General features: G+C 51.4%; 1 protein-coding gene and 1 pseudogene across 6 annotated transcripts in view; both read right to left on the reverse strand.

Annotated features, from left to right (window-relative positions):
* Positions 1–2,782: 2,782 nt before the first annotated feature.
* Positions 2,783–3,422, reverse strand: LOC112923461 (large ribosomal subunit protein eL18-like; annotated as a pseudogene).
* Positions 3,423–11,724: 8,302 nt separating this feature from the next.
* The window catches only part of NVL (nuclear VCP like), an 82,019-nt gene continuing 67,172 nt past the window's right edge, over positions 11,725–26,571 (reverse strand). For 3 of the 6 annotated variants that reach the window (XM_072732656.1, XM_072732660.1, XM_072732658.1), the window contains 4 exons: positions 25,397–25,473; positions 22,551–22,639; positions 20,079–20,149; positions 11,725–12,012 (listed from right to left, as the gene is read on the reverse strand). In XM_072732656.1, the coding sequence (XP_072588757.1) occupies positions 11,968–12,012; positions 20,079–20,149; positions 22,551–22,639; positions 25,397–25,473 (282 nt within the window). In that variant the 3' untranslated portion in view covers positions 11,725–11,967. The remainder of the gene's footprint in view (positions 12,013–20,078; positions 20,150–22,550; positions 22,640–25,396; positions 25,474–26,571) is intronic. The other 3 variants (XR_011996303.1, XR_011996304.1, XM_072732659.1) reach the window with 2 other exon arrangements.

Here is a 26,571-nt window from a genome sequence, read left to right on the forward strand (position 1 = left end):
CCCGTGGTGGCCAAGTCCACTCTGAAGTGATTCAGAGATTTGCGGAGCTCCCAACGACCCCATGGAGGGAAGGTGCCCGCCAGTCACGCATCGATGCCACTGGGAAGGTGGCCGCAACCACCGGCAGCTGTGACTTGGCACACAACACCCGAGGCAAAGGGTCAGGACCCCATCCTAAGGGGTCCTCCGTCCTGGCGCTCGTTTATGGGCTCGGGGCACACACCTGGCGATTCCTCCGCACAGGCAGACAGCGTGTTCATGGCCCACGGCCCTGAGTCGCCGACCCTCGGCCCACGAAGAGTGGAGGCTCTGTGGGAAAGGCCTGGGAAAACTGCGTGGCCCTGGGCGGATCAGCACTTCGCTGCTCTGGGGAGGGCTCTGCGGCCAGAACAGGCCCACGGGAAGGGCAAACAACACCCAAAAGAACAAACCGTGTGTGAGAGGGAACAGGACTGTCACGTGTCGAGTTAGTGGTTCAGGCCCCACATTGTCGTCCGGCGCAGTAGCCGAGATTTTCTGGCACAAGGGGGAGTCTCCCTTCCCAGCCTGATGGGCGCTGTGAGCTCCCACCTGAGGCCCCAGCAAAAGCCAAACCTCCAGGGTCCCTTGGGAGCCGTGCTGGCGCTGGCTGACAGATCCAGTGCCCAGAGCTCTGGGCCCGGCGGGGGGGTTCACGGCCTCACACCTCCCACCCATCCCTCCCGTGCCGGACCAGAGATGTGTGATCACTCGCTGAAAGATCTCTGCCCTCCTGGAAGGCAGCCACCATTGTGTCCCTTACGATCAGTGTCGAGTAGACCATCTTATCCTTGGCTGGAGGAAGACGAGAGCCAAAGTTAGGCAACTGGCAACAGGTGGCCAGCCTGCTCCCCGAGGTGGGGCGGAGCCACGGGCGGGCTCCGACCCACACCTTCACCCCCACCTGCCTGAAGAACCAGTCTGGGTGCTGGGCCCTCCAGCCTGGAGCCCGGGGTCTGGCTGCGAGGATGCCCTTCTGCGCTGAGGGCCCGGCCCCACCGCTCGCCAGGCATCTCCCCTGCTTCCAAGGAGACACGCGAAGGCCACCACCAGCTGTCCCCGCAGCCAGCTGAGGTGGGAAATTGGTGGCACGGTCCCACCCCTGGTGGACCTGGTCCGTACAGATTGCGGAGAAACGTAAGCCAGGTGTAGGCTGGTCTTCACCGTTCACGGAACTACATGTCACTAAGCCAAACTAGTTTTCTGAGTAAAGGCTGATGCACAGGAACTGCTTGTTCCCGAGAATCCTGCCGGGGGGCTGACGGTGCGGGGGGCGGGCCCCCCGGGGGGCCATCGGCCCTCACACAGGTATCATCCTCATTTTGCGACCGAGGAAGCAAACAAATTCGGTCTACGACATTTCAATTTGGAGCCCTCTCCCCAGTTCGTGTGACACCTGAAGTTTTCAAAGACAGGATCGGGTCCATACCTCCGAGGTCGCAGGGCTCCGGATGGGGGGTGCCTGTGAACTCCGTGAGCTTTCTCTGCAACATGTCCCCGGGGCCCGGACACACGTCCTACCCAGCGGTTTTAGGAGTTGGCTCAGAAGCGCAGCCAACCGTCCCGGGGCCTCCTAGGAAGAGCAGGCACCCGGGGCCCAGTTTGCCAACAAGACAGGCAGGCGGACACGGGGATGCCCAGTCCCTGTGACTGGGAGGACAAGGGCAGCTTTGTAGAAGTGTCAGCTGCAGCCCCAGCTCCAGGGCCCGGGGCAGGGACCCCGCCCGGCCAGCTCGCCCATGTTCAGTGGCACCTGGAGGACACCGTGTCACCTTGAGACATCTCAGAGAGCAACAAGGAAGGAAAACAGGACCTTGGTACCTGTGTATCTGCGGCAGGTTAGCTCACTTCCCTTCCCCACCATCCGTCTACCTCCCAGGGCTGCTGGCACCATTGTGGGATGGTCACTGCCTGGGTTTCGTGGGCATGGCTCCTGCAGCCACTGGGAACAGCAAGGTGTTGAAACCGGTCATTACGATCATTCCAACCCACAGCAGTTACTGTGTGTGGCCCAAACTCTCCTATGAGCTATTTTTTTTATTTTTTAGAAAACTATGGTAAAAACACATAACATAAAACTTACCCCGCTACCCATTTCTAAGTGTCCAGTTCTGTGGTGGTGCGTACGTTCTCACTGCCTTATAGCCAATCCCTGGAATAGGTTTGCCCTACAATACGGACAGTCAACACCTGAGGCACGACTCCCTGTGTGCCCCTCTCACCACCCAGCACCCACTGCTCTGCTTCCTGTGAATCTGTGACTGGGGTGTTTCCTCTTTAAAACAAGCACAGCTTGGGGATCTCCGGGTGGCTCAGCGGTTTAGCGCCTGCCTTCAGCCCAGGGTGTGATCCTGGAGACCGGGGATCGAATCCCACGTCAGGCTCCCTGCGTAGAGCCTGCTTCTCCCTCTGCCTGTGTCTCTGCCTCTCTCTGTGTGTCTCTCATGAATAAATAAATAAAATCTTTAAAAAACAAAACAAAAAAACAAGCACAACTTGGGGCACCTGGATGGCTCAGTGGTTGAGCATCTGCCTTTGGCTCAGGTCATGATTTCAGGGGATCGAGTCCTGTGTTGGGCTCCCTGCTCAGTGGGGAGTTTCCCTCCCCCCCCCTGCCCATCCCTCTGCTTATGCTCTCTTTCTCTCTCTGTATCAAATAAATAGATAAAATCTAAAAACTAAAACTAAAACAAGCACGACTCTCAAGTGCACATCCATACCCACAAGAAAGGCTCTGCAGGAGCTGGGTTTTCTTTTCTTTTTTTTTTTTTCAGCATTCAAAATCTTTTTAATAACAAGGCAGGATCTGGGGTTAGTTTTTGTAGCCTCGGCTGGCCCTGCGGCCTCTGGCACCCTCGAACTTCCAGCCCTTGGATCTCACGTAGGGTTTGGTGTGGCTGTGTGGGGTTCTGGGGTCTTGCCAAAGTGTCTGTACACCTCTTGGCCCTTGCGTGGACCAGAGTAAGACAGTGCCACAGCCCTTGGGGGAGTCCAGGGCCAACTGGTCGAAAGTGAGGATCTTGCCTCCCACTTTGAGGATGCGGCTCCGGGCACGGCTACTCACGCGCAGTGCACACACCTTCAGCTTGGCCACCTCCTGGACACGCACATCATCCGTTATGGTCCCTACAACCACAGCTGTTTTGTTTTCCCGGCCAGGCAGTTTCATCTTCCGGATCATCCGGGAAAGGGACAGAGGTGGCCGGTTGGTGCGACTCATGAACAACCGCTTCAACACAACCTGGTTAAAGGTAGAGTTGGCTCGTCTGGCCAGAAACCTGTACAGCTTGACCAACAGTCTCAGGTAGATGTCCTGGCTCTTGGGCTCCTTGCGCCCAACCTTTCGGTCCTTGTTGTGGCGGATGTCGACTCCCATGATGGCGCCTCCTGCTCAGCCAGGTCTGGAAAGAGCCAGGAGCTGGTTTTGAGGGGAGTAGCCAGGCACTGGTCAGAGGGGAGCCACCCCAGCTTGGGCCGGACATTCCAGCAGCTGATTCACTCTGCATCTGGGAGACAGTGGGGACAGGCCCACAGTCCCCCCAAGGGGCTCGTCTCCCGGGCGCTCCGCCCACCACCGGCTCCCGGGCCCAGGCTGTGCCTCCCTCCCTGGCCACCGCCCAGAGATCTCAGAGCGAGATCCTGGCAATTCCCAGGTTTCCGAGCTCCGTGGTTTGAACAGACACCTGTCCTCACCTGGAAGGGCCCCGAGGTGGGGTTTTCCAGCCTCCGCTTGTCGGGAACATGCTGAGTGCAGACGTGCCTCGGGCTGAGGGCGGGGCGGGCAGTGCGACGGGAGGACGGGCCGCCCTCACGTCCTTGCCTGGGCGTCACTCACACGCGTGTGGGCGAGCAGGTGCACACACTCGCACGCACACGCTCACACCTGCGTGTGCACGCTCGCACCCGGGCACACGCACGTGGCATGTCGAGGCCCCTGCGCGGCCTCCAGATCTGCCGCCCGGAGACCAGGCCCCTTCCGTCCCGGCCCGCGGGGCTCGCGGGACCCGCTCTTCCCCGACGCCGTTCCTCACCCGCTGCCTGGCGTGGGTGGGGTTCCTCCTAAAGCCGACCTGACGCGAGAATGTGGGTCCACACAGCTTGGCTGGCGGGTGACCCCGGGCCACGGCGTCAGGGATGGACAGGCCTGGCCCTGGAGCCTGTGCGGCCTGCGGGCTCTGTGTTCACGACAGGTGTGGGCAGAGGGAGCCAGGTGGCCCCTGTCCCTCGCGGTCGGCGGTGTCTCCCGGGGACACTGCCCGTGTGCTGCAGGTCAGGGGACAGGGAAGCCGCTCGCAGACATGGCCCCACCTGAGGCCTGTGTGTCCCCAGGCCTCTGAACAGGCCTCTCTTGCCACAGGGTCACAGGGATGCGAGGCCTCGGCACGAAGTCAGCCTGGAGAGGGAGGAGTCGCACACCCACGTGACTTGTGTCCCTGTCGGGCCACCACCCCTGGGAGATGAATACATCTGTTTTCCTGGGGTCACACGTGGTTTTCCAAGAGTGCCCACAAACACGGGTCTGATTTCTCCTGACGTGCACACGTCTCTGAGGCCGCCCTGCTCTGCCACCCGCTCTGCCAGTGACCAGGCCCTGGCGCCCCCAGCCCGGCCTCAGGAGCCCGCCGGGCCGACCTCTGCTCCCCAGCTGGGCCGGGCGCCAGGGGGCCTTGGGGTGCAGGGAACCCGGCCAGGCGGCCACAGGAACCCCACACGGGGTTCCCAGAGGCTGGCCGGCAGCCCTCACTCGGCTCACCTTCCACTCTCAGCCCCACTTGCCCCCAAATCATTCCAGGTCAGGGACAAATGTGTATGTCCTCCAGGGCTGGGGGTGGACACCCTGGGGGTGGGCACCAGAGTTTCCCCTTTCCACGTACATGGAGAAGGGGCCATGGGGCCTGCGGCATGAAGCTGGGACCTGGTCTCCACTTCCTAGGCCCAGCAAGGTGACAAGTGGCCTCTGTTGTTCAAGCCACCAGTGTGTGTCTCCGTTGTGATCGGAGTTGATGGAGATGATGACAGCATGCAGCGTGTGTGGGAAAGTTCTGGGTGTTTTCACCAATGGCAAAGGAGATGGTTTATTTTTTTTCTCATTTTTAAAAAAGATTTTATGTATTCATTTGACAGAGAGAGAGAGAGCGCGCGCACAAGTAGAGGGAGGGGCAGAGGGAGGGGGAAAAGCGGACTCCCCGCTGAGCAGGGAGCCTGACGTAGGTCCCAGGGTCCTGGGATCACGACCTGATCCAAAGGCAGATGCTCAACCACTGAGCCACCCAGGTGTCCCAAGGAAGATGATTTAAAAAACAAAACAGACAAAAAAAAAAAAAAAAAAAAAAACTCAATGCAAGTCAGTGACCTGCCCCATGTGCACCTGGCCCTTCACCCGTCACCCAGCGTCCAGAGGTCAGGCTTCAGGAAGGGAAGGCCCCAACAGTTGGGATGGTGGGGGAAGGCCAGGCTGGCCCACGGAGCTGAGGATGACCTTCTGGCGAGTGTCCTGCAGGCAGGTGCCTCCAGGGAAAGGACAAGGCACAGGATTTGTCCCCTGAGGCCCCTCTGCCTCCTAGGGTACCTGTAGGAAGGGAGAGAGGTGGCTGGGCAGGGCAGGGGCATGACACCCACCTCACAGAGATGTGACGCTAACCTCTGATCGGGGACAGAGCCACCCATCTGACCAGAGGAAAATCTGCAGACAAACGTTCAAAAAAATGTTAACAGTAGCAGTCTTGGGGCGGTGGGATGATGGATGGCCTGTATACCCTCTGCCACCTTCCTCTCAATTTCTAGCAATTCATGTAGCAACAGAAACATAAAGGCACAGAGTCGTCTGCAGGTGTGACAGGTGCTGGACTGCGCCCAAGCCAGTCAGTCGACCCAGGCTCTGGACTTCCCCGTCACGGAGCAGCCCCACAGCCAGGACTCCTGAGGCCGTGATCCACTCTCCTTGGATGAGTCACCACCCTGCCTCGTGACCACACTTGGGGCATTCTTTAAGCTCTAGACCTTTAAACTTTCCATAATTGTGCTTTGTTTCCTTAGAGAAAGAGATTTTCAGCGGGTGACACTGGCCTGGCTGCGCGGATGGCTGTGGCAAGTTCCTTGCACTCTCTGGGGTCACTTTCCTTATCTGCTGACCCAGGACAACAGTGACACCTGCCGCCCAGGGGTCCAGGGACAACTGAATGGGTTTAAACACACAGTGGCCGTCTCCGAGGAGTGTGTGTGACAGGTGCGACAGGGGTGCCTGTCCTGCAGAGGCCTGTGGTGACGTGGGCAGGACGGATGGACGCACACACACAGGACAACCGACTTGGCCGGTGATGAAGAGGCTGGTGGGACGCCGGAAGAAGGTGCAGCATTTCCTCGACTGGTGGGTCTGCGGACCCTGCCCCCCCACCCCTTCCCCCACCCCCAGGAGAGGCCACCGGGGGCGCGGGGCTGGGGTTTTGCTCTGAGCAGTGCGCCAGCCACCAGCGCCCAGCCTGGCTCGCGGCTCCCAGTCAATAAATATTTGTTGAGCAAATTAGTGAAATCTCTCCTCCGGGTTGTGCTTCGGCCCTTGGGTGGCGCCGGGTGGCCGTTGCTGCCTCTGCCGTGCCCTGGACCCCACTAGGAATTCCCAGGCCTCCCTGGGGCGAACTTGGCTGGTTTGTCCTGGGAACGGTGACAGGCCACATCGGGGACCCCTGACGGGTCCGACATGCCTCCTTCCCGGAGCTCCGCGCCCCCAGCCCAGGCCCCCCCGCTCGGCCCGCCCGGCCCCTCTGCCCCTAAACCAAGGCCCGGCGCGGCCCCTGCGGGCGCAGAGCTCGCAGGCCCGGCCATCAGCCAACACCTGGCGGGCTGCAGGGGAGGAGGAGCAGAGGCGAAGGCGGTCTCCCTCCTGCGGCTGGTCTGACAGCACTCTCCCCCCATGGGGCGCAGCAGGCGGCGCACGTGTCCTCCCACGCGGTCCCCGCGGGCAGGCACATCTGCTGGTCCGGGCTGGCAGGGGCCCAGCGCCGCCCACCTGCTCCCGCTTTCCACCAGCGAGGCGTTCCCTGCGGAGCGGGCCCGCCCCGGACGCAGAGCCTGAGTCACTGTCCCTCGGCCCACTCGGTCGGGTGGTTGCCCCCAAGCAACCCCAGATCTCTCCACAGGTTTTCGTTGTGAAATGTCACAGTGCTGGGCGAGGTACACATACGGCTTAGAGAATCGGAGCAGAAACAGGGTGGGGGGGCACGGCCCGCCCGTCCCGGGTACAGTCTGCACGGCCTCAGACGCTCGGCGCTCGCCTGGCGCAGTGCCCGTGCTTATCAACAGTACCGGCCTTACAGTTCAAAGACGGCAGATCTCCTGTCAAGGGTTCTTATCACGAATAAGAAAATTAAGAGGGCAGGAGATGACAGGTTTATGGCACAGACTGTCGTAATGGTTTCATAGGTGGGTAGTTATCTCCAACCTCATCAAGTCCCTTTCTGTGTGTGTGTCTTCACCTGAATAAACTGGATAAAAGAAGACGGAAGAAAAACACACAGCGCAGAGGACCCTGGGCAGTGCCCCTGACATACGCCATCCCCCCCGCCCCCGCCGACGGGACCACTATCCTGACTTTTGTGCATCTTTCTTTTTTTGAAGTTCTTCATGAAAGGGTTTTATTGAGATTTTTGAGGAAAGCAGAAATCAAACTCATTTTGAGAGGAAAGAGCACCGTATCTTCTAAATCACTGTAAATGTATCTGATTTATTCACTCAGGGTATTTCTTCACACCGGTGTCAAGAAAAATTCTTAAAAAAAAAGATTTATTTGAGAGAGTGTGTGAGCGAGCAGGAGGGGCAGAGGAGAGGGAAAGAATCTCCAGCAGACTCTCCATGGAGGGTGAAGCCCGACGTGGAACTTGATCCCAGGACCCTGAGATCACAACCTGAGCCGAAACCAAGAACTCAACTAACTGAGCCACCCAGGCACCCCCAAAATTTTCATTAGAAAACTTCTTTTTAATTGACGCATAGTCAACATGCACTGTTAGGCTCATTTCAGGCCCACGATTCTGCACATTAACCCTGCTCACCCTCAGCCACTGTACGGTGTTGGTCCTCAAGCTGTGCATCACATCGTGACTGGTTTATCTTATAACTGGGAGTTTGTGCTCTCGACACCCTTCACCCTTTTCACCCACTCCCGCCCCCTCTGGCAACCACCTGTTTGTTCTCTGTGTTCAGGAGCCTGTGTCTGTTTTTCAGATTCCCCCTACAAATGGAATCATGTGGCAGCTGCCTTTGCACCCATGTGTGCATCTGTAAAAAACTCATAGTTTTGCCTCAAAAAGCTGAGCAAGTGCAAACCTCTGTTTGTAGGGCAAGGGCCATACATTTATGGCCCTCCCCAGAAGCAGGGTGAGCAGAGCTGGCTTCAGCCTCCTTGGGGAGCCCCAGGGCCCCCCAGACGCACACAGTGGGGAGAAGTGTGAACAAGGTGCTACCGGTCAGGCAGCCACATGCTCAGAAGGGAGGGGGCCGCTATGGCCGTCCTGCCTCCAGACCTGCGCTGGCTGCCAGAGGCAGAGATCCCTGTGCTCCGTGCATGGGAACGAGGGGCTCACTTCTGCAGGGAACACACAGAAGACTAGAGAAATGAGTGGCCCGGGCACACGCTGGGCATCCTGGCTTCCTGTTCAAAACACTGTAGGAGGCTGTCGCGTGCTCTGTGGCTATAACCTGTGACGGGGTCTGTGTTCCAAGCCTCTCTGCAGGCTGGCCAGTGGTCTCCCCCCGGGTGGGGCTCCTCCGTCCCCCACATTCTGTTTCTTGCTTTTCTCCCTCTTCTTGGTGGAGCACATCCTGATAGTTTTCTGAAGGGTGGAGGGGACGGAAGGAGACAACGCTGCCCGAGGGTGCTCACCTGGGGCTCCAGCTGCCCCAGACCCACCACACCTCCCCGGGGGCTATTGGAAGAGGGCCCACTGCTGGGCTCGGGGTTGCAGAAGACTCAGAACTCAGGTTAGTGCTGGCCTGCCCATGGAAAACCTGCAGGAAGAGGTAAATGGCAACCCAGGCCCTTTGCACAAGCATAGGTGGGGGGTGCATCCAATGCAGGTGCAGCCAGACATGAGATGAGGCCTAGGCGCCCTCCACAGGGTGCTATGGCCTTAGAGGGTATGTGAGCTATTTCTGGGTGCTGAGGAGGTGGTGCAGGAGAGACCCCAGCTCTGCTCCCCTCTCCGGGGCTGAGGGACACGGCACTCATGCTGCTCTGTGACCTGGAGAGAGGCATGGAGCCCGTATGTGTCCATTCTCTGTCCTCACCACTGCCTATGCGCTGCTGGGGGTAAACCAAGGCAAAAGCCCCCATCTCAAGGGTGGTGAGCCTTTGTGGTTGCAGGAGAAGCAGGCTAGCCTGGAGCCACACTCAGGTCCCACCCCTGGGCGCCACTAGTGTATATTCCGGGGCTCCCCACCTGTAAGCTGCAGGGGTGGGGCTTTAGGGGCTTTCCTCGGGATCGCCTGGGGATTCCGATCCAACCCGGCGGCGGCGAGGCCCAAGTGGCATGTTTTTGAAAAACATGAGGTGATGCTTGTGTCATCCAGAGTTGAGAAACGCTGACAGATGATTCAAAGGTTTTTTGTGGGCATTACAACGCACATCCTGGGGACAGCCAAGCTGTAGGTGACATGTTCCAAGAGGAAATCCACAGGGCAGCGGCGCTGCGTGCACTCGGACCCCTGGGCGCGGCCTCATGGGGACGCGACCACTGTCCCGTGGACTCTGGGACACACAAGCCGGCACCGAATCCAGTGATGCTGCAGAGACGTGGGCACGTTCCATACTGTCCCCAGAGCCAAACATGCGCCCGATTCCTTCAATCTCTTACTGCCGAGGCTGGACAATGGAGCGGCTGTTTCTTCTCCTCCACCTTATCCATTTAGAAGTCACTTAGTTGGGCAGCCCGGGTGGCTCAGAGGTTCAGCGCCGCCTTCGGCCCAGGGCGTGATCCTGGAGCCCCGGGATCGAGTCCCGCGACGGGCTCCCTGCATGGAGCCTGCTTCTCCCTCTGCCTGTGTCTCTGCCTCTCTCTCTCATGAATTAAATGACTGACTGACTGACTGACTGACACATGGTCTCTGATTGGCCTCCGTGATGGGGCGAGGTGGGGGCGGACCGCTGAGGGAGGTCGCAGGCGGGCGCTCGCTCGGAGCCCTGTGGGGACGGGGCCGGGGCGGCTGCGCCTGTGGCACTGTGGCCGCCGCAGTTGGCTCGGAGCGCTCCGCAGGGGCATTCGGCGGCTTCCCCGACAAGCAGCTACCCCGCGCTCAACCACATCCCCCGGGTCTCGGTTCCCCTTCGCGGTTGATCTGGCCCCGAGAGCTCCACCGGCAGCAGCTCAGAAAGACCCGGCGGCCATTTGAACGCTCGACTGTCTCGCACAAATTCAGAGCGAGTGGCCGCTGCCTGAGGTCTCCAATAGTGGTTGGACACGTCACCTGTTATTTTAAAGAGATTATTGTTATGAGGAGTCACAGCAGCTGATGGAGGCAGAACCCACTACGGTCTCCCAGGAGCCGGGCGCTCGGTCCCACGTGGACAAAGCCCGCAGGATCTAGGACAACAGGGCTTCGGGGCCTCCAGGCGCCACTTATTGATGGTGAGCTGTGGGGGCAGCGCAAGTCGTTTAACCTGACGGGGGGGGGGGGCTGGCAGGGGGGTTGGTGACAGAGGGGTGATGGGGGGGTGACGGGGGCTGACGGGGGGTGAGCAGATGCCACCCTGAGAACAAAAACACAAGTTGGACTCAAACTCCTGACCTGAGCTGAAATCAAGAGTCACTTAGCTGACTGAGCCACCCCAGCATAGCTGTGGATTACCTTCTTACAAGCAGCATAAAAATTTCTATAGTGTGAGGTGGAGTGGAAGCTCTGGAAGGGAAAGGAGGCAAGTGCCCTGCATCTGTGGGTCAGATCACACAGCGAGCAGCACAGTAAAGGAGCGATGTCAGCAAACGTAACACAGATGCAGCCTTTGAGAACACAGCAGGCACCTGTCAGGTGTTCAGGCACAGGAGGGGCTCCCTGTTGGGCAGACCTGGGGCAGTCTGAGGGTCACGGGATGACAGCAATGGGACCACACGCAAACAACAGAAACAGCCAGTGTGACGAGGAAGGGGTTCGCACATGGTTTCCAGTACCTCCCACCACAGAGGAGCTGCAGAGGAGCCGCCTGGCAGGACCACTCTCCCACATGATCACAGGGACTGCATAAGGAGCCGGACACATCCCGACTGCATCACTAGATAGGACGCAGGGAGATCACAGCATCACTTGGCTAAACTCCTGCCACAGTTGTGTAGCTGGGGTGGGACCACGAGGACACTGCTGACAAACAAGTAACTGGCCTGGAGTGGGGGAGTGTCAGAAGTCAGGAGAGGGGAACTGCTCCAACTTGAAGGGAACTCATGTGAAGCAGAACCAGACGCAACAGCACATTCCTTGCCCTTCTGTCACAAAGGACAATCCCGAGGCTGTGGGACATGCCTGGCAGGAGCCGGGGGTCGACACGGTGTCCATGTCTCATGGCTACTTTCCTGAGTGTGACAGCTGACTTTGGGGGTCCTGGGGGGCAGGAGACATCACAGTATTTGGGGCTGACGGGGCTTCAGGGTGGCAACTTATCCACAGACAGCTCAAGGGAAAAGTACTTTTACTGTGATTGCAATGCTTCCATAGTGCATTGGAGACTTTCAAAATAAACATTTTATTTTTTAAAAACATATTGGTTATTTCATAAGTTAAATGTCTTTCTTTTTCTTAAAGAGAAGGGATGGTGTTCCCATGCCTGGCTGGCCAGACAGGAAAGCCTATGGGCTCTGACCAGCTGCATCACTCTGGGAATAACACGCACACACAGGACGGGAGCCCATCTGCGTCATGTCACCAGTGGGCTTCTTGGCCAGCTGGACACACTGGCCTCCTCTGGGGTCACAGGTGGAGAGACTGCCGCAGAGCTTCGTACATCACCTGGTCCTGAGAACAGAGGACAAGACAGCTGATGAGCGAGACATGGCTGCACACGATTTCCCAGCCCCCAGGACCACATGGTGACCTTGGTCCTCCGTCCTCTAACAAATGTTTTTTTAAAAATATTTTATTTATTTATTCATGAGACACAGAGAGAGAGAGAGAGAGAGAGAGAGAGAGAGAGAGAGAGAGAAGCAGGCTCCATGCAGGGAGCCTGACGTGGGACTCGATCCCAGGTCTCCAGAATCAGGCCCTGGGTTGAAGGCGGCACTAAACCGCTGAGCCACCCGGGCTGCCAGCAGAAATCATTCTTATGATTCAGATGCTCAGTCTTTCCCACTTGAGCTTACAGAATTGCCCATCGTCTTCTACTTTGCTGGTTTCAGTTCTCACACCTAAAGCTCTGACTGCCCTAAGGTGCGCCTGGCTCTCGGTTCTGGAGACGGCTTCCCAGCTGCCCCCACATCAACCACCATCCTTCTGTCACTGGTGAGGGGGCCATCATTATGTAGTGTTTATAGAAATTACATATTAATGGGGCACCTGGGTGGCTCAGTGGGTTCAACATCTGCCTTTGGCTCAGGTCATGGATCCTGGGATTGAGTCCTAAATCAGGTTCTCTGTGCAGAGGGGAGTCTGCTTCTTCCTCTGCCTCTGTACCCTGCCCCCCATTCCATGGTCTTTCAAATAGGTAAATAAAATCTAAAAAACAAAAAAAATACATGTATCAGGGTCAATTCACATTCCACTATCACAATGTTTTAATATTTAAAAAATATTTTATTTATTTATTCATGAGAGGCACAGAGAAAGGAACAAAAGCAGAGGGAGAAGCAGGCTCCCCGGGGGGAGCCCGATGCAGGACTCAATCCCAGAATTACAACCTGAACTGAAGGCAGACACTCAACCACTGACCCACCCAGGCACCCCACAATGTTTTAACTATTGAGGCTTTTGAAAACTGTATCAGTGCTTTTAGGCCCCACCCCCAGCCTGTTCTCTTTATAGTTCTCCTGCTGCTCTAGTTCGCTGGGTTTTCCATATGAACTTTCAGCCACCCACCCCGTTTTTAGCCCCCAAAATAAAAGAAAGATTAAAAGGCCATAGAGTATAGTCATTTAAATTATTTTGAACAGTGATGTTCCAGACTCCCAGCAGATGTGGAGAAGGCCGTTCAGATGTTCGCAGAAATGCAGCTGCGTGACCAGAAGCAGTCATGATGGGCTCCTCCGCATACAGGAGGTCTGTGCAGAGTTTAGAAGGGACTTTAAGACCATTATCTTTTATTCTGAGGACAATCCTGAGTCAGATAAAGGCAGAACGGATGTTCTCTCTTCGGAACTAGTCAGAACCCTGACACAGAGGCCAGGGCAGATCTTCCGTTCACAAAGGAAAACCATTTCCTGGACTGTACTTAATGCTTACCTCCGGTTTGAAAGATGGATTTGAAAAAAAAAAAAAAATCTATGTAGTACTTGTTTCAGTGATTTTTTCAAGTACCTCTAACAGTTTCAAAGGTGAACATAAAGTAGGCATTAGTGAAATGCTGAATTAACTCTGAAATAGGATAAAAGGGTCCCTCTGTATATCAGTATCAGTACTCAATAATATATAGTGAAGAGATTTTAGGCATGCTTGACTTATAACCAGGTTAAAGCAATTCTTTTTCTTTCTTTCTTTAAAGACTGATTTATTTGGCAGAGAGAGAGAGAGAGAGCGCGCGCGCATGCATGAGCAGGGGAAGGGGCAGAGGCGAGGGAGAAGCAGACTCCCTGCTGAGCAGGGAGCCCAATGCAGGACACGATCCCAGGAACCCGAGATCATGACCTGAGTCGAAGGCAGATGCTGAACCCACTGAGCCCCCCAGGTGTCCCCAAACAATTCCTTTTTTATAGTAAAATAACTTTTTAAATGATAAAACAAGATTTATTGTAGAAATAATAAAAAATACAGATCAACAGTAAAAAATTAATCCTCATTTCCAGAGTTAACTATTATCACTATTTTGGTCTCCAGAACTTTTATTTTTTTATTTTTTATTTTTTTTTCCAGAACTTTTAAATGACAGTTTTTTCAAGATTTATTTTCTTTTAATTTTCACACTTTTAAAGTAATTTCTACAGCCATTGTAGAGTTTGAACCCACAGCCTTGAGATCAAGAGCTGTGTGCACCACTGATTGAGCCAACTGGGCACCCCTCAGTATTGAATTTTTTTGAATAGGTAAGATATTCACATCGTGTGAAATTCAAAGAGGATAAAAGGCCCCTCAGCCAGCCAGCCTCTCCCTACAAACAGCTGTCGCTAGTTTCATACATAATTGCTTCTTTAGGGACAGTTAAGGAGCCAAAGAAAGTGCAGCCTTCACCTTGATGTTATGCCTTATTTTTAAGAGATCAAATAAATTAATAATCAGCTTGGTCATCTGATTTCTTATTTATTCAAAATTCATATTATGCCTATTTCCAAAAGGGAACTTGTAGTTTCTTATTTGCTAAGTTTTCAGAAATCAAATATTTAAAGTATAAAGATTTAAGGCACCAGAAATACTAAGAAGAATATACTAGTACTGTCTCACTAGGACACGCATATAGCCTTCCACAGGATGTTCCAAGAGAAGAAATTTCCACCATGTCTGGCATGATAGGTTCAGACAGATTTTTTAAAAAGATTTTATTTTTTATTTATGAGAGACACAGAGAGAGAGAGAGGCAGAGACACAGGCAGAGGGAGAAGCAGGCTCCATGCAGGAAGCCTGACGTGGGACTCAATCCCGGGTCTCCAGGATCACGCCCTGGGCTGAAGGCAGCACTAAACCGCTGAGCCACCTGGGCTGCCCAGGTTCAGATAGGTTTTTAATAAAATCAGTCATCCCTTTTAAGCAAAAGCTACATGTGAATCCTGTACTGACACTGACGGGACTGAGTGACCAGATGAATACATGTTCTATGTACAGGGCTCCGTCTCCTGTGATTTTTGAGTCCAGCACCGTGCCTGGCACATGTACAGCAGGTACTGGATGAACATTTAGAGTTGGATCTTAAGTAACCCATTAAAACATAGCAAGCGGGAAACAGGTGAACTCTGACTTGAGAAGTTTTTCTCTTGTGAATGTCCGTGTAGCGGAAATAATCAGGGAAATGAACCATCTACTCCTGAGTGTGGAGAAGAGAATTGAAAAGCCATTGGCAGTGGGTGTAAAAACCATGCTGCGGGTGAGTGCACAAACAGGAGGGTGGCTCTGGGGTGGCTTTAATAGAGGAGGAAAGAAAACAAATCTGACTGAGTGAGGTTTCCTTCCAGAAGTGGAAAAATGCCAGAGTAAGCAGATCAAAAAGACTATGAGGGGAGATAATAAATATCTGGGAACATTATCTTGAGATCTCAATGCTTGCTAATAGCTAAGCTGGCCTCAGGGCCCTGGAGCGCAGGGAAACCGCACGCTCCTGCACCGGCAGGAGACCTGGAGGGATGACGCAGCCGGGATGCACATCTCTGAATTCTGAGAAGCTGCTGGCGGTGGGCCCAGGCTTATTTGTCGGGCAGACTGCTTGCCTATTAGGGCCTCCTGGGACCAAAGAGGACGTGGCCACTCGCCAGCACTTAGGATGGGCAGGGATCTCCAGGTAGAGCCAAAGGGCCTGGCCCCACCACAGTGGGAGCCAAGGAGGCAGTGAGGACAGAATGGAGAGAGTGTCTGCTCACTGTCCACACCTCCCACCCTCAACCAGTTACCAAGGCTTACTGGGTCAGGGGACAGAGTGGTACACTGAAGCCATGCTGAGTATGTGAGAAATCAGGAAGCCAGCTCTGCAGACCGTGGGACAGGACCTGCATGGCTTTCTTCCATTGCCTTACATGACATCTATCAGTAACTCCGTGTTTACTCAATTCAAAGCGACAGCTGTTTCTGTAAGTTGGTCTGAAAGGCTGAAGTGTGGCAGGTGTTCCTTTCATGCCAAACAAAATCTAATGATTCTCTTGCAGCATGAAAAAAAGACTCAAAACCCCAACCCTGCCACTAACAAGTGAGTCAACTCGAGTACCAGCATCTTACTTACAGGTTTTCTTTTGAGGCTTTAAGTTGTCAGCTTTATAAAACTCCATGGCCCCTTGCCACCAGCCTGGCCAAGCATCCAATTTCCTAACTGGCCACACTGTTCTAGCACAGGATCCTAACCAGGGCTGGGCCGACCCCAGCCTTCCCCAAGACTCCCTTGCCAGAGTTGGTGGGGAGTTCTCTGCTGGGGAGTGGGGGTGGTGGTCTGGGCCTGCAGGTACCCACCTGCCCCTAGGAAACGAAGCAATGAGGTTCTGCAGCTAGCTGTGCTCTAGAGATCCTTGTTCTGTGGACCAACCAGCCCTGTTTCCCTGTTCACCTGAGTTGGGGATTAGGTATCTGTCATTTACAACTAAAAGAGCCCCAATATTAAAAGCAGAAAGAAGGGGCACCTGGGTGGGCTTTGTCGGTGAAGCATCGGCCTTCAGCTCAGGTCATGATCTCAAGGTCCCGGGACCGAGTCCCTCATCGGGCTCCCTGCTCAGTGGGGAGTCTGCTTCTCCCTGTCTCTCTGCCCCTCCCCCTGTTTGTGCTCTCTCTCTTAAATAAATAAATAAATCCTTAAAAAATGTTAAAAAATCCATAAATAACAAAAAATAAAAATTATTTGGTAATAAATTTGGTGAAAGACGGGTAAGATATTTACACTGAAAACTCACATTACTGAGTCAATCAGGGGCTCTAATAAGTGAAATGAATTAAAACATTAATAAATTTATTTAAGAGAAATTAAATGAACCTAAATGGATAGATATACAAAGTTCATGAGCTGAAAAACTCACTATTCGTAAGCTCTGCTCTCACAACTGCCTATGGACTCAGATCCCAGCAGGCTTCTCTTGTAGGAATCAATAAAGTGATTATAAACTTTATATGGAGAAGCAAGGGGCCTAAAATTAAAAAAAAATTTGGGAGGGGGGAAAAAGAGGACAAATTTGGAGAACTTATACTACTCGGAATCCCAAGACTTTGAATCTATAATAATGAAGACAGATGCCAAGACCATCGCAGGAGAATGGAAACTGACACATTTATGACCAAGCGGTTCTCAAACAGAGGGTACGGTGTAAAAGTCTTTTCAACAGAGTTGGAGCAGGGAGGCAGCCTTGGAAACATGTAATCATGATCCCTACCTCCCCCATCAAACTGAAATGTTATTTGGAGATGGATCACAGGCCTACATGTAAAAGCTAAAACTATTACACGTCTAGAAAAAAAGCAAAGGACAGAATCTTTGCGAACTTGAAATGGCCAAGATTTCTTAGGGCAGAGTGCACAGGCCTTCGTCTAGATTAAAAGCGGCTGCTCTCTAGACAGTGGCATTAGACAACAGAAAGGTAAGAAGCAGATTTGGAGAAAATATCCTCCATGTGCCACTTCCTAATCACCTCCACGTGGAGTAAAAGCCTTTACTCCAGAATAAGCTAAGAATTTGTGTAAGAAAAACAACACAAGTTTTTAAGAGCAAAGCAGGACAGGACACAAGGAACCACATGGCCAACAAGCATGTGAAAACACGTTTGGAGATGCACACACTGCACAGGGCGCTGGTTCACATCCCGTTGGACGCTGGTGTAAAGGACCGTGACACTGGGGGCTCAGCCGCTTCTACAGAGGAATCTCGAGACCTGGTGGCATCTCCCTGGCTATTTACACACAAGTGAAAGCTTGTGCTCACACATTAACATGCTCAAAGGACCTTTATTCACGAAAGCCACACACTGGAAATCCCACGTGTCCCCCAACAGATGAAAAGCTAGGAAGCTGTGGGATATTCTTACCCTGGAAGACTGCTCTGCAGGAAAAGGAGCAAATGCAAAACAGGAATGAATCCCAGAAGCCTTCCACTGAGCAAAGCAGCCAGATGCAGGGAATGCACAGCGTGCGCTTCCACTGGTATCAAGTCCTCAGATGGGCAGAGTTGGAGCCCGAGGATGAGCCAGACCCATGGTCTCCTGTGTATCTGTGGCAGCCACAGAGGGGGCACAAGGAACTTCTGAAGGGACAGAAAGTTCTAGATCCTGACTGCAGTGCCAGCTTCCCTCGTAAGAAATTACACAACTGTGCTTGCACACAGTGTAAAACAGTGACACTAGAGGACAAGCCACGTCCACATGTCCTAATTCCTGACGAGCCTTGGAATTGGGCTGCAGGTGAGGGATAATTTCCACTAAAACAATGTTCTTAATGACGAAACTTTTGGGAGGACATTTACATCACTAGCGTCTTGGTCAAAACGAGGAGCACCAGTAATAGTCACTGTAAAAGTCTTCCTGATTTTATTTTAACTAATAAGGCTGGTTTTTATTTGAAGATGCTCAGTAGATCAAACACATTTCCTCTGGGATACAAAATCACCTGAGAGGCGAAGGCAGACCACTGTGTCCAGCTATGGTGGAGAACGGGCTCTGGGTGTAGCAGACTCTCCTCTCTAGCCAAAGAAGTCAGTTATGTGCCTAAAAGATACCACTGCCAACCCAAATCAATCCACTAGTTATTGTGGTGAAAAGTGGTTAAGGGGGGAGAGTGCCTGGCTCAGTTGGTAGAACATATGACTCTTGGTCTTGGGGTTGGGAGTTCAAGCCTCAGAGGTGTAGAGATATCTTAAATATAAAATCTTTTTGGGATGCCTGGGTGGCTCAGGGTTGAGTGTCTGCCTTCAGCTCAGGGCGTGATCCTGCGGTCCAAGGATCGAGTCCTGCACTGGGTTCCCTGCAAGGAGCCTGCTTCTCCCTATGCCTATGTCTCTGGCTCTCTCTCTTGTGTCTCTCATGAATAAATAAATAAAATCTTTAAAAAAAATCTTAAAAAAATATTTTATTTGAGAGAGAGCATGTTTGTGTGTGAGAGTGAGAGCATGGCAGGGCGAGGAGCAGAGAGAGAGGGAGAAGCAGATTCCCCATGGAGCAGGGAGCTTGACTTGGGGTATGGGACTCGATCCTAGGACTCTCAGATCATGACTTGAGCTGAAGGCAGATGCCCCACCAACTGAACCACCCAGGTGCCCCAAAATAAAATCTTTACAAAAAATAAGCAGTAAGGTTGTCACCTCACTTAGAAGGTTCAGAGCAAACTTTGAGACACCAAACAGGGCAGCCCGCCTCACAGAACTGCTTGGACTCTGACTCAGAGTTTTGTTTTGTTTTGTTTTTATCAGTAATTATTGTGAAAAATTCTAGGCCTGGGGTAATAAAGGGCTAATGATTTCAAGGAAGGGTTAGCCCAGCAGGAAGCAAGTTCTCTTGGCTAAGGTACATTACATTTCCAGGAGCCCTGAAACAAGACATCCAAGTGAGCAAGCTTCATCAGGGAAGGACTCGAGTCAGGTGTTTCTTAGGGCCAGGTGCATTGCTGCCAACTGTCGCAGCAGCCATCCTCACACTACAAACAGAATACCTCCTTGTGGTAAGAAGCGGACACACAAGGTCTGGTGCTTTATGTAAAGAACAGTGGGCCATGTAACTGACCCTTTTCTGACCTTGCAGTGAGGACATCTGTACCCGCCTGAGACACGTGGACAAGTCCCTGGTGCTGGGGGCGCCTGGCTCCAGGTAGATAAGAGACGTCACGTCATGAAGGGTGGAGCAGGTCAAGGGACATGTGGACCAGACAGATTAAAATTCCCAAGACGGTGGAAAAGACACACACCCTCCCTGCGGCTTCAGTCTTTTTTTTTTTTTTATTTAATATTTTATTTATTTATTCATGAGAGACACAGAGAGAGAGAGAGAGAGAGAGAGAGGCAGAGACACAGGCAGAGGGAGAAGCAGGCTCCATGCAAGGAGCCTGACGCGGGACTTGATCCCGGGTCTCCAGGATCACACCCTGCAGCACTAAACCACTGCGCCACCAGGGCTGCCCTCTGCAGCTTCAGTCTTTTAAGAAACACGTAAACCTATAATCTCTCAGGATCACTCCCCCAAAGGCAGTTATTTTCCTTGTTTCCATAAATTCATATCCATTGATCTCGATTCCAATCTCTCTTCTCCATACACGTTAAGAGCATTTCTTACCTTTTTTGATATAGAGGATTTCACTTTCTTGAAAGCTTCTTCAAAGTGTTTCTGACCGACCTTGAGTTCACCTGTGGAGCAAATCACAAATGCCCCTGAGTGCAGCACGCCAAACGTCACTGGCTCCAAGCTTCTCCCGACCCTTCCAGGTGGGTGAGGTAGCATGGAGGTTTCAGAAGGGTAGTAGGCAAGCCTGATCCGCTGTGCTCATCAGAGCTTTTGGATTTTTTTTCATTTTCATTTAATTTACACATCTGACCAGAGTTAATTTCAAAATATGCTTAAGTTTTATTTACATCAGTGTCCATTTTAGTGTCATTTTTCCCCTCCAGCAATCAAAACAGTTTATTTGGGGACAAATTTTTGTTCATCTTTAATTAGAGAGATTATTACCCTTTAAAAGGAGAAAATCCATGTCTTCATAACCCCCACCGTTTACTGAGATGTCACTGACATATAACATATGTAAGTCTAAGGCTTTAACTATGACAATTTCAGACACATATGTGGTGTAATGGGATCACCACAAATATTAGTTTAGCACCTCCATCCCTCACATGATTAGTTTTTTTGTGTGTAATAACTTTTAAGATCTACCCTTTTAAAATCTTCTTTTTTTTCGTAAAGATTTTATTTATTTATTCATGAGAGACAGAGAGAGGCAGAGACACAGGCAGAGGGAGAAGCAAGCTTCATGCAGGGAGCCTGGTGTGTGGAGTCCCAGGATTAACGCCCTGGGCCAAAAGCAGGGTACTCAACCACTGAGCCACCCAGGCATCCCACATCTTTCAAGTATATAATACATACTGTTAATTGTAGTTGTCCTAAACATCTGATTCCCAGAACTTGTTCATCTTAGAGCATCTCCATTTCCTGACCCTCTGCTCACCAGGTTTTAATGCAGGGCACCCCAAAGAGGCTTAGCACTCTCAAACAGACATCCTCTGAAGGCCCCTCTTTGCACTGTTTACACCTTAATTTAATGGTAATGTTTAATGAAGAGCCAGAATTGTTCCTTTCTAAGATAATCCAAATAATTTAACTGGGAGTGGAAAATAATAATATTCCAGTTATTTAAGAGTACATATGCACTATCAGATATTACAGAGTTATTTCATAACATATGTTATATACAGAGATAATGTTGCAACCCTGCATCAGATGGGGCCCTACTACTTTAGAAGGCTGTGCCATGATAGAAGTAATGGAAATCAAATAACTACATGTTGAACAAGGCTTCTTTAGAATGTTCATATGACAATTTACACAACGACAATGAAAATAGTGATCTACACAGATATTAGGATACCACGTTTACCTAAAAAGAAAATGTACAGCTGAACATGTCAAGTGGAAGGTGAATAGTGCTACTGATTTTGGAGAGGAAGACGTCAATGCAAAGTCCCTAGAGGACAGGTAACTAGAAATGCAAACTCCAGGAGAGCACGGGTGTCAGAACTTGCTGCATGATTATAAAATATCCAAACAGACGTTAGGAGCAGCCAGTATGTGTAGAGAGGTCTGCAAATTTTCAGTGACAAATCCCAAAATGCCATCAGACTCTGCTCTCAGGCAGCACACTTACATGAAGTTTCTTTTTTTCTTAAAGATTCTTTTAAATTCATTCATGAGAGACACACAGAGAGAGAGAGAAGAGAGAGGCAGAGACACAGGCAGAGGGAGAAGCAGGCTCCCTGCGGGGATACCCGATGTGGGACTCGATCCTGGGTCCCCAGGATCACGCCCCGGGCCGAAGGCAGGTGCTAAACTGCTGAGCCACCAGGGCTGCCCTTACATGAAGTTTCTTACAAGATATTCTAATTTTGTGAATTATAACACCTACTTCTAAAAGGAATTTTTAAATTTTGTTTAAAAAAATCTTTTAATCTTTTTTTTTTCCTCTCCAAATTTTTATTTAAATTCTAGTTAGTTAACATATAGCATAATACTGGTTTGAGGAGTAGGATTTAGTGACTGATCACTTATATACTCCAAGAAGAATCTGAAATAGCTTTTAATAAAAGTTCAGATAACTGCATCTTAAAATTCAATAAAACCACAGGACTTTAAAGAAGGTATGTGTGCTGACAAAAGTCAGAGACACAGATGTCACTGTAACTGTAATCAAAAGGTCGCTCTGAGATTCCTGTGAGCCAAAGAAAAAAGGGAGAGAAGACAGAGAAAATCAGTGGGAATAAAAAAAAAGTTGTGTTTTTGGAAACATGCTGCATGAACTCTGGGTGGAAGCACAGGTTGAGGCCAGGACAGTCTATGTGCAGACAGCGTCTACAGGCTACCAGCTGGCTGCCACAGATACTATGCCAGGTGAAGCCTGGGGGAATGGCCTCATCAGAAACACATCAGCTTTAATGCCACAGACTTGAGAGAATGGTCACTGTCTGGGTCAGCTGTGGAGTGAGGTGTCCAGAGTGACAATGACATGGAACGGAGAGACTCCAGAAAGCACCATACCTCTGTCACCTCCACCTTTCGGTCTCATCATCTCCTGTCTCAGGGCACAGATGGAAGCTTCCCGAACCAAAGCAGAAAGGTCTGCACCCCTGTAGGACAAGAACCAACCTCAATTATTCTACAATGCTGCAAAGAACAGAAAGATGTCTGACAGCAGTTTCAAGTCACAAATCAGACAAGGAAGAAACTGACCACTCGTTATGGTCAGCAGGAAAGAGCTTATCGTTTTTACTTCAAATATTTCTAGCTTTCAGAAGGGTGATTACAACAGAAACAATGTAATGAATCATCAGTGTTCCCCTGCTAAGAGCTGCAGATATTAAGGTTCATGTAAGAAGTCTAAATAAATTGGCCAGGGGATGTCTGGGTGGCTCAGTGGTTGGGCGTCTGCCTTTGGCTCAGGGTGTGATCTCGGGGTTCTGGGATCAAGTCCTGCATTGGGCTCCCCATGGGGAGCCTGCTTCTCCCTCTGCCTGTGTCTCTGCCTCTCTGTGTTTCCCATGAGTAGATAAATAAATCTTAAAAAAATAAATAAATGAGGGATCCCTGGGTGGCGCAGCGGTTTGGCGCCTGCCTTTGGCCCAGGGCGCGATCCTGGAGACCCGGGATCGAGTCCCACATCGGGCTCCCGGTGCATGGAGCCTGCTTCTCCCTCTGCCTGTGTCTCTGCCTCTCTCTCTCTCTCTGTGACTATCATAAATAAATAAAAAAAAATTAAAAAAAAAAATTTAAAAATAAATAAATAAATAAATAAATGAATTGGCCTGTCAGTAGAAACGTACACATTCATGGTAAAATCTCCATCCACAAGGCCTATATGCTGCCAGCGTGTTGAGTATCCACATGCTACCTACCTACCGCCAGGAGTAAGCTTACATCAGACTCATTTATGGCATCTGCTTCAAAAGGGGGATGCACAGGCTAGGGAATCTCTAATGCTCTGACTCAAGCCCTCACTGAGTGGACTGGTCATAAATGAATTAAAAGAGCACAGCTAATAAGCCTCCATCCAATTACTCTGTGTGATAACATCATGAGTCATATGGTTCCTGAGTTCACCAGTGTTTCACTACATCATTATCTTTAACGAATTCTCGCAGCTCGTTAGAAGAATTTGGACCTGGGGATAAAAACTTCATTTCTAGACATTAAACTTAATGTATAATGTAGACACCCACTTAATATATAACATTAAATGCCCACAGAGTTTAAATTATTAGCTGAATGCAATGTTTCTGCGGCTAGGTGTCAGATTTATAAGGCTGTGCAATAATCGAGTACATGCTGGGTACTCATCCCTTTCCTTAATATTTAAACATCTCCCACAGGTGCAGAGACACCTTGACCTAACATAAATAAGCAGCTGAAAACAATGGAGAATTCTAGGTCTCTTGAATTGTGGGGACCACAGTATTAAAACTCCAATTGTACATCACTCAGCGTTAACCCTGATCCCTTTTTAAACCTGTGCCCTACACCACAGAATCCAGAAGATGTGGCCCAGGGTAAGTTCTGGCATTAAACTGCCTCTGGATTTTAGCACTCAAAGCTGTAAACTACTCCCTTAAGTCTTCTCCCCCCTTAATAGTGAGCTCATTTAATTGTACAAGTTTGAGCCCCAACAGGGGTGGAGGGTGAGGGGGAACGCACTCTCCTTAGAGGGAAGAAGGGGCTCACCACTACCACCTAGCGCTCAGCATGTCATCAAGATAATCCCTACCTTTGCACCTGAGCCAAGATAGCCAGATGAGAGAAGAGGCTCGTGGCTCTGGATGCCCATATATAAAAAAATAAGATAAAACGATGTATCCTGACCACACTCCCTGAGAATGATCAGCGTGGGTTCCAGGGCAACCATCTTGACGAGATGAACTTCTTCAATCAGAACCGGAAATAACTGAGTGCCAACTGCTCCCAGCAGGTCTGTTGCGGGGATGTAAGTTCAAATTATGGAGTAAGAGTCCTGAATCCCTTGAACATGAAAACCATGTCCCAGGGGCGCCCAGGTGGTGCAGGTGGTTCAGCATCTGACTCTTGGTTTCGGCTCAGGTCATGATCTCAGGGTCCTAAGTCCTGGTCAGGCTCCAGGCTCAGCAGGAAGTCTGCTCCCTCTCCCCCTACCCCCTGTACTCTCTCTCTCACTGAAATAAATAAATCTTAAAAAAAAAAAAAGAAAGAAAGAAAAAAGGAAACATCGCCTTACTTGCTTGGCTTCAGAAAACACATTTTGTTTTGACCTAAAGAAATAGCATGAGCACCAAGTATACTGAGAATAACCAATCCACAGAGCTTTCCATATAAGCCAGAGGGGCCGTTGCCATCTCCCTGTTAGTGAAATGGGAGTTTCATTTTCTGCTCTGTGTACCCAAAGTGGGAAAGTTAACACATTTACTTAATGTAAAGCAAGTAATAAAAACCATGACCACACAAACAAGAGGGGTATAGGCAGAAAGGGCAGATTTCCTGCTGCTACTACTGGCTGCGTGTGTTAGCCAGTATGCTGTGAAAAATGCATTCTGAGCCTTCTGCATTCTGAAAGTGAAGTGCTCACAGATTATTCTCTTCAGTGCTGCACACATCTGCTCACATCTGGAAGATGTGAGCAGCCACAGCGGCCAGGGTGGCCGGGTGCCAACAGTGAACACAGGAGTTGATGTGCCGAGGGCCAAAGCATGTCAGAACAGGAGCCGCAAAATGGGTCATCCCCCCTCTGAGGAGGAGCCAGGACAGAGCCAAACACAAGGCACCCCGCGCTCTCTGGGATCCAGAATTTAAGCCCCTACACGAGACCGCCGTCCCCCCACTCTGCCCACGAGAGGTGACGCCCTTGAGACCCAGGTACTCACGAGTAGCAGTCACAGCGCAGGTCAGCAGCAAGGGCTTCCAAGTTTACATCGGCATCCAAGGGGGGTCTGGTGCCATTCTAAGAGAGAAAACTCGGTTTTCACTGAGGCTTCCAAGAACTTTTCCACAGCATAGGTTCTTCATGAGTGGTGATGACTGCCTGACTGAATGAGTGCCACTGATCGGACCAGTGCTGTGCGATTCTATAGATTTCAACCTAAAGAAACAAGGTCAGGAAGCAGACTCCAACACTCAGAAACCTAAAGGCAAATGACTGATCCCGTGGGGCCTGGGGAACCTGTGCAGCAAGGACAGAACGCACCGCCTCGAGCTTTCCAAACACCTTCCCTCTGGCTGATTAAATACGGCAAACATCGGGCAGCACCTAGCCCCAGCATCGCCGCCCTGGCTGGCCAGGCAGGCAGAACCATGACTGCAACCAGAGGGAGTGCCACTACTGCTGTCCTAGACTCCCTCCAGACCTTGCTGCCACTGCCCTGTGGCTCACATACTGACGGGCACCGGAAAGGGCCGACGTCAGGACGCGCTGAGAATTCCAGCAACACTGACCATGGCGCCTGGCCGGCACACACCACACACATAATGATGTTTCAGTGACTTAAAATCATGACGTAGTTAGATGGCAGGTCTGTGAATTTCTGCTTTCTGATTCGATGCATAACTCACACAGACGCTGCATACAGTCCATCCGTTGTAGCAGACATCACTTAGGAAATAGTCGAAGAAACAGCAAAGAAGTGAGTGAGCCTGTGATAAGCCTCAAGGCACACATCAGTGTGTGGGTGTGCGGAGCAGAGGCCGGGCGCTGGACACTAGAGCGGGTGCAGAGCGTCCTGTGTGTATGTCCCCCACCCCACCTTGCTGGCATTTCACTTCACAAACCATGCATTGGCTATTCCTCAATAAAACGCAAATGTTCATCCAACACAAGTTCCAGAAATTGTTGCCACGGTTCCCACTTAATTGGCATCGTGGGGGTGGGGGGCGGCGGTGTGGGGGTGGGGAATAAACCCTGAGGGACCTCAGGCAAACAATCACACTGCTTTCTTCTTTTCTCCCTCCAGCTGTGCCTGAAGCTAGATAGCCAGACTGCCCGGTCCTTATAACTAAAGGGTTTCAGTACAGTCAGCCATGAGGTGCAAGGGGGTGCTGGGAT

This window comes from Vulpes vulpes, chromosome 13, assembly GCF_048418805.1.
Source record: "Vulpes vulpes isolate BD-2025 chromosome 13, VulVul3, whole genome shotgun sequence".
In the NCBI taxonomy this organism is placed as follows: domain Eukaryota; kingdom Metazoa; phylum Chordata; class Mammalia; order Carnivora; family Canidae; genus Vulpes; species Vulpes vulpes.